We start from the raw sequence: 8,590 nt of genomic DNA on the forward strand, positions 1-8,590 counted from the left end.
CTGAGTGGTGAGGGAAGGAGTAGAGGATGAAGGAGATGAGTAAGACTTATGCGATTGTGGAAGTTATTGAAGGAGAACAGATTCAGCTGGTAAGATACTGGAGTGCTGTTCTTTGCAGGATTGTTTAACATGAGTTTAATTGGTGTGCTAGGAGTTGGCTTTTGTTCAAAGTAAATCACAATTTGGACTGGAGTGGCAGCTCTAACATCCTGTCTGTGGTCCCTGGTTAAAAGATGACGCATAGCAGGGAATTAATAAATTTGAAAGGGGTTTTTACATTTTTGTGGATGGGTGTTTCTGTGCTGAAATCAGGGTTGTTGTCAGGGTTTGAGTTGATGTTGAACATCATCTTGGGGGTAACTGCTCATTTGGAGTATGAATATTTGCAAATCTGGACTTCAGGCCCTGACACATGGTGTTGTCTGACATATTGATTCACAGCTGTGTGTGTGAGAGAGAGAGAGAGAGAGAGAGAGAGAACAGTCTCTTCTAGCTTTATCTGATTTCTTTCTCTGTGCTTGATTGATTTATGCATGTGTTTGTATGAGTGTGGTCAATTATAACATGATTGGATTATGTGCCCCTAGGATGATTAGTGTGTGTGAAACTTGTACAATGAAATGAACAGAAAAAACACAAAGCACAGATCAATGTGTTAATAGTGGTGTAGTTTCACAATGTATTACTGCTGCTGTAAAGTTAGATATGGTAGTATGCTTTGTGTTAAAATACACTAGAAAGTAAAGTTCCAGCTTTATTCCTGACTGTCAGTCTGATTATTAAAACTCACCTGCTTAAGCCTTATGGGGATTAAAGTGGAAAACTCCATGGAATTCTTGGAATCCCAAGCAAAAAGCAAAAAGCTGGGAACACCACTGAATACCAGGCACGAGTAAAAAATGACTCTCTTTATGTGTGTGCATGGGATGGAAGCAGTTAATGCTGTCACTTGGAATGATGTGAAGATTCTAGAAACAAGTTCCTAGTCAGATTTTTTGCAGAACAAGTCATGTTTAAAGTATTGAAAAAAAACTACAGTTTCTGTTATGATAAAGTCCACTGTGATTAAAAGACGCCTTCACAGATTTTTGAACTTCCATCTTTTGGTTCCAGTATGAGTAGTACATGTACAGATATGCCATTAAACATCCCAGTGACATCCCTCTATCAAAATATCTCTCAACTTCTAGACGAAAAATGCCATCACTTGGAGGAACCATCAGTACAGATTGTGCCATCTTGTTGCTCATACTATAGAATTTGTAATTATGGTTAACCTGCATTTCCAGAGCTCCCTCAGATGATGTCATCTGAACTCCTAATGATAAAAAAATCCTACATGTGATATCATCTGGAGGAGTTTTTCAGCTAGAAGCAGAGAAATATTTTAATACACGGAAGTCAGAGGGAAGTTTAAAAGCATTAATGTACTTTTAAACCCTAAAATAAGGCCATAGAGAGCAAGTTCAAAATTGGTGAAGTTTAACTAGATGATTTAAGACACAGTTTTCCACACATAAAATATTATTTAGCATTAACATCCAGCATCAATTTTAACATAGTCTATTAATTTTGGAAAACAATCTGGATATTGCAGGTATTTTCACTTTATCTCTGTGTTCTTTGGATCCTCTGAAAAAATTCTAACGCTGTACAATTTACATACAGAAGTCAACTTGCAGAGCTCTGTGTGTATATTTATGTGTCTGAATGTGTTTGATCTCACAGCTCACACAGTAGCTAGTAGATAAGGCATCTTTTCCCTTCAGTTCTTTATCTTTCAAGCCTCATTAGCAGCAACACATTTGCCCTCGCTTCGGGGTGTGTGGTAACAAGACATAAACTGTCCAGTGCACTCTTTAAACTATACAATTAAAAGAGAATCACATTTGTTTAGGAGTCCATATAAAACTACAGTATGTCACAGCTGTTACACAACGTCTAAAGTGCAAGAGTTGGGAGACCTCTGCTTAAGGCTTCAGGAGCTAGAGAAGGCAGAGGAGAGTATCAAGCCATAAAGAGAGATAACGCAGATAGGATGATAGTTAATCATTGCTGTGTGTTTGGCAGGCCATTCTCATGTGTGATAGTATTGCATTATCCCCTCTTTTCTGCTCTCTACAGCACTATATACATAAATACTGACTTTATAAAGGCACTTACCAAAGGTGTAGGAAGCTGATAATGAGTCATCTAGGAAACCTGTGCAAATGATTTAGATTTACACCTATTTGACATGAGTTTGACTTAATGTTTTAAGAACTTTTCAAAATTTTTATTCAGTTCAACAGCTAAATCATCAAAAGTTCATGTTGTGTAATGTGACAGTATGTTTGTTTTTTTTGTAGGGGGGTTTAGGGGGGAACAATTTCATGTCTCTTCTTTTCTTAATGTGTCTGCATCCTTGTATTCTCCACAGCTTCCACTGTCAAGTAGTCACTTGGATGTGTATACAGGTCCTGGGATGAAAGGGCCAGGCATTGCAATGACCAGTAACTCCTGTCCTGCCAATCTGACCATCAAACGAGAACTGTCAGGTGCTAAAGTCAAAGTTTTATAAACTGTCGTAAAATTATAATTGCTCGGAAATTGCTCAAACCATCTAAACTTGCTCAAACTATTAAAATGTTATGTAGAAGACTGGTTGTCATTGAGTGAATCTAAAACAATAAATTCCACCTTGTCCTGTAATTTATGGTTTGGAATGTGTTGACACAGAGAACTGTTGGTGCCGAGATATGGCACAGTCTCAGCCATTAGTTAATCGCTTTTTGTTATTGCAAAGACGCAGAAGTCCGTGCGCTGGCCAAGGAGAGACAGAAGAAAGACAACCACAATCTAAGTAAGTCTTTACTTCAGCAAGCTCAGTCTTTACTTTTACCCAAATTGTCAACCCCCCTTTTGTTTTTTTGTTTTCAGTTTAATCTGTACATGCACTTAGGAATACATGCATGCATACATGCACACACGCGCGCACACATGCACACACTCTTGCTGAAACAGTTGAATACAGCCTTGGGCTGATTTAGCTGACTTAGTGCAACTAGTGGGTGGATGGTTAACCTGGTAATTTCTGCTGTTCTGGCACTTCAGTGCAATTGCCTGTGACTGTGTGTTTTTTCTAAGTCTATCTCTGTTTTTTGTGCTTTGCTATGTATTTCCAGGATGGACTGTTCTGTACTCCTATTGTATGTCTCAAAAGTCTTCGCTCATGCACTATCAATGCCAAGATTCTCTACTTATAAAACTAACTTCAGTAGTTCAAAAAGTTGGTCATGTACAAGTTCTCTGTTTGTACTTTTGACTTTATAATATAATTTCCTTTGTTTCTCATTGTTCTCCTCTTCCTCTCTTCTTTCCTCTTTAATAGTTGAACGAAGGAGGAGATTTAACATCAATGACCGTATCAAAGAGCTGGGCACCATGATACCAAAAACCAATGATCTGTGAGTTGCTATTTTTTATGCTTTGCTTCTGTTTAGATGAAATTTTTAATTAAAATCTGTCACTGCCAGTTACGTAAATGTGGAAACTGTCTGTATATACTTTATTGTGTGCGTAGTGATGTGCGCTGGAACAAAGGCACCATATTGCGTGCATCTGTTGAGTACATCAAACGCATGCAGAAGGATGTACAGAGAACCAGAGAGGTGGAAACCAATTTCAAACGGATGGAGATGGCTAACAAACAGCTGATGCTACGCATTCAGGTAACACACTCAGACATACACACAGAAACGTACAAACAAAGCAAATAAATTGGTAGTGATGATGGAATCCTCCACCCACTCTCTACAGGAGTTAGAGATGCAGGCACGTCTACATGGCCTGCCCAGCACATCTCCCTCAGGCCTGAACCCAACTGAAATGATGGCTTCATATGTAAAACAAGAGATGAGCCCAGAGGAGAACCTTTCTCTCCCCCAGGTACAAGCCCACCACCATCCCCAGCACCTACCCCAGAACCAGGCTCAACACCAATTTCTCCCACAAAACCACCTCCACACCCAGGGCCAGGCTCAGCCTCAACCCAGGCAACTGCCACCACTCCACCACCACATGCAGCCTCAGCCGCCCATTCAGTTCCCAGCTGTTGGCAGCTCCCAGCCCTTTGACTATGCCCAGTCACTGGACTTGTGCAATGGGATACCCAGCTTCTCAGACGGCATGTCGGGGCTGGGCGACCTGGGTGAACTGGACGTGCAGGGGAAGAGAGGCGAGCTGAGCTTCCTGATGATGGACGAGCCCTTTTCCCCTATGGGCAGAGATCCCCTGCTCTCTGCAATGTCCCCTGAAGCCTCGGTCGACTCCAGCCGCAGATCCAGCTTTAGCATAGAGGATGGAGACATACAGTAGACACATGCATACACACCCCATGCACTCATACAAACACAAGCACACATGTGTACGTGAGGAAGTGACAGTACATCAGCACAAACTGACACATATACAGCACACATGAGAAAAATAAATGAGCCACCACACAAAAGACATTCACCAAGAACACAGACACAACAAAGAGCACATATTGCACACATCACACAGTTATACACTGACGTTCACTTTTGGTACAATTATCTGTCAACAGCACAAGCAAAAGAAGGTACATAGCACTCCTCACACCATGAGCACATTAGATACAAACTGAGGAGTCTAACCATGCACACACACACACACACACACACACACACACACACACACTTACACAAGTGCATTTGAGATAAACTAAGCAGCTTGAAACACTGCCAGGTCAGGAGTTATAGAGCACACTTGGCCTTGTTTCCACAACGCTGGCTCTGAATTATAATTAAACAAGGGACAAAAACCAGCAGTTAATTAGATTGAAGTTATCAGATACAAGGACAAGCGAGTGCACGGCCTCACTTGATAGAGGACAAGTTTTTTTTCTCCCTTTACATCAGCCTCTTTTAGTAACCATAAATGATTGAATGAGCGATGGTGAATAAAATTGAAAAAGCTTTATGGTTCTGCATGCATAATTTATATTAAGAGGATGCAGCCACTTTGTTTTGTTGCCAGTCTGTTAGTGGAATAACAGACTTTACTTAGCAGGTTAACACAAGCTGTGCTAACCTGCTAAGCTCAAGTGTGTTGCCTCAGTGGACACTGAAAGACGCTGATCCTCTAGATCTAACTTTAGTTTTGTTAAAACAATACACAAATGCACACATACACTGTTGTCCATATATATACATATATATATACATATATATATATACATATATATATACATATATATATATACATATACATATATATATATACATATACATATACATATATATATATATATATATATATATATATATATATATATATATATATATATATATATATATATATATATATATATATATATATATATATATACTGACATTCATCCAAAGACACTTTACATTGTGTTGATTTATAGAAAATAGAACAAGTTGATATTCTTCACAATTCCCTGGTATTGTATAAGACACATGCAGGATAACTTTAAACAGAAGATGACGTTAACCTAAACAGCATTAGGGTTGTAACCCCTATCGTTGTGCCTTTTGATTTTTGCAGCTGTTGTGCCTCAAATGTATGGCATGTTTTAATAGCGAAAACATAGGAAAGCTAATATGAAGTTTAATTGGGCCGGAAAGAAAGAAGAAAAGGTGCATTTGTCCCTGCTGACAACAACAGCAGCAGTAGTAATAGTAATAGTTTCACAGTAAAATCACACCAAAATCACACATGCATATATTCATAGTCACACTTGGGTCAAAAACAGACACGCTTTAAATACGCACTCACCTAATACACACATGCATGAAAGTGCTCACATTCAGACACACACACTGTACATACTTATATGCAGTGTGCTTTAAGACTGTTTTCACATCAAGACGTTAACAAGTCTCCTGTGCCTCAGTCTCACCCCTGATGGGCCAAGGGAAACTGCCAGCTGCAGAGGTGAAGCTCAGGCCTTCAACTGCCACGTTATCCCACTGCCTTGTGTTGTTACAGCCATGGTTGGAGCAGCTGGAGGTAGACCTGAGTTGTAGACCTGGGGCTAGACTTTGATTTCATATAGCTTATGATCAGTACTGATAAAGATAGAAGAAAAACTTTGATGGTAATTTTTTTTTCTTCTTTAATTAAAATAAGTGTTTGTTTTCTTTATTATGGTTCGTTTTTATTCTATCTCCCAAAGCACTGGAAACTATGTTATTGTTTTTACTTTGTACATGAAAGAATTATGGATTAAGATTTATTTCAGATGTTTTATGCCACAAACCCACTTAAATGTATTTTATTTGTATTTGTTGTTTTAGTTTTATTTAAATTTTATTCCAAAACTACCCTATCTCCTCAGAGCCATTTTTAGGAAGAAACCAATATTTCAAAGGAAGCCATTTATAAACTTTCCAATTTCAAGTGACATGAGACAGATTATGTACATTTATGGTGCCATTTTTATATGATTTGGATTTTGGTTTTCTATAAAATTTAGAGCCAAATATTGATGATTTTTTTTTATTACAAATTTCAAATAGCCTATTTTGTGAATGTAAGGTTTTCTATTGGCCCTAGTCAGACTGAAGCAGGTCAGCGATTTTGCCGTGCCTCCTTCCACCCTGACTTTGGTTTCCTTGGAGACCGGAAAACGACTGACTTCACATAAACTCTGAGCCGAGGAGTTGTGGTTGCCATTGTGTTGTATCACTGACTCTGTGTTTGTCTGTCAGCCAGTTGTGCCTTTTTCCTCTCAGCCAGTTTGTTGTATTGTCACCCAGCCAACACTCCAAAGAGAAGCTCAGGCTGCCCCTACTCCTCCACTAGAGGGCGCTCTCCAGAGCTACACAGGGAAAAATGGATCTGATTTTTTTGAGAATATAAAATATTTCAGCAAAATTCATTCACTGGCTTTTAGTGTTTATTTTTAATTAATATAAGTTGAGAAATCATGGTGTTTCTGTGTACATATTTCTAGTAACTATCGGAGAGAAACATTGTTTCACTTGAGCACAAAGATGTTTTCTCGATCTGCTGAATATGGAAAATGCCCGTGTGTCCATCCCCTCCACAAAACACAGGGTGATGTGCACCTGCAATAGGATTTTGTGACATCACAACTTGTTCGGAGGCCAATCCTGGTCCAGAATGCAATTTACACAAGTGGATACTTGAAATCTCAAGCTTATGCAGTCAAATAAAATAAACCTACCAAATGTTTTTACATTATATGTCCACCAGGGAGCACTGGAGGACTATTTGTATAATTTGTCTCCTTTAACTCTTTTGTAAAAATACAGTCACAGTGATGACAGAAAAGACTGTTGTCATGCAATTAACCTTTTTTTTTTAATGTTGGCTGCAAACCCAATCTAAATTTGCTTATTTGCTAATAGCAAGCAGGGTCGAGTGAATCCCAACAGGTTATGTTTTAGTGCAGTAAATAGCAGTATGTAATTGCTTTTTTTCTTTTCTGTTGAATCAGAACCTTTTTATTAAATCCCTGTAAAGCAGTAAACTATTCCCAGTACTTCCTTTCTACAAAAAAATGTTTTCTCCATGGTGGTTGCCTGACATTTCACCTCCATCCTTTTGTTGGCCTCTTCCCACCTCTTTTGCCTCTTTTGCAGCTCTTTTCATCATTTATTGTCCAGGGTTGCTCCAGGATGATCCATAACCCATCTAACAGCCCCTCTTAAGTTAAATCATAAGCTAATCTTATTCCTTATCCATAGACACACACACACACACTGGCTGATGCCGCAGAGCATGTTAAAGTGTAGTGGTGATGTCTGCAGCCCATCCACTGGCCCCATTCTCCTGGGTCTTTATGATGCTAATGTACTCCCCAGTCTAATAAATCCCTGTAGGAGCTGCAAAGAGTAGATCTTATGGCTCACTCCGATCTCTACCTTTTTGCCCATCTCCACCAACACACATACATGCACCGCTATTAACGCAGCAGAAGTGCCTGCCTTGCACTTCCATAGATACTTGGGCTGCTGTTTAGTAAGATAGAGAGCGGGGACAAATCAAACGAGGTGTAATTTAAGAGATGTTGGCACAGGCATGAAGATTTTAGCCCAGGTGTAGTGTGTACACAAGGTGGAGTGAAGAAACACTCATTACTTCTTCCTGATGTTTAGGCCCCTTGAAGTGCACTACTGTGCCATAAAGAGAGGTGAGGAAAAATAAGACAAATGCAAAGATGCAGATTCTTTTCCTCCCCTTTTCTTACTACAACTTTGGGAACTGGTCTTCTTCTGGCCGCTGGTGCAATGTGTGTGCACGTGTGTGTGTGTGTGTGTGTCCTCCCTCCCTCCTTCCCAAGGGAGCAGTGTGTCACTCAGCTTGAAGCCCACGGAAGAGAGGTGAAAGGGGGCTGATTGAGCTAATTTAGCCCCTGGATGTGAGAACAGGAAAGGCCTCACCCTCTGCTAATAGACAGACATCAAAATGGAGATGAGGGGGGAATGAAAGGAGGAGAAGATGAGAGGAGGGGGGAGGACTATAAAACTAAGATGACTTTTAGATGGATTTATTTCTTTTTGTCCGAGGGGATGTGGAGAAAACTTTTATGAAC

General features: G+C 39.6%; 1 protein-coding gene across 4 annotated transcripts in view; it reads left to right on the forward strand.

The window, feature by feature from the left end:
* Nucleotides 1-6,910, forward strand: part of tfeb (transcription factor EB) — a 28,242-nt gene extending 21,332 nt beyond the window's left edge. For 3 of the 4 annotated variants that reach the window (XM_067504293.1, XM_067504295.1, XM_067504296.1), the window contains 5 exons: nucleotides 2,420-2,537; nucleotides 2,786-2,842; nucleotides 3,371-3,446; nucleotides 3,563-3,710; nucleotides 3,799-6,910. In XM_067504293.1, coding sequence (XP_067360394.1) covers nucleotides 2,420-2,537; nucleotides 2,786-2,842; nucleotides 3,371-3,446; nucleotides 3,563-3,710; nucleotides 3,799-4,356 — 957 coding nt within the window. In that variant the 3' untranslated portion in view covers nucleotides 4,357-6,910. The remainder of the gene's footprint in view (nucleotides 1-2,419; nucleotides 2,538-2,785; nucleotides 2,843-3,370; nucleotides 3,447-3,562; nucleotides 3,711-3,798) is intronic. The other variant, XM_067504294.1, reaches the window with a different exon arrangement.
* Nucleotides 6,911-8,590: the final 1,680 nt, after the last annotated feature.

The sequence above is a fragment of the Channa argus genome, chromosome 5, assembly GCF_033026475.1.
Source record: "Channa argus isolate prfri chromosome 5, Channa argus male v1.0, whole genome shotgun sequence".
Taxonomy (NCBI): domain Eukaryota; kingdom Metazoa; phylum Chordata; class Actinopteri; order Anabantiformes; family Channidae; genus Channa; species Channa argus.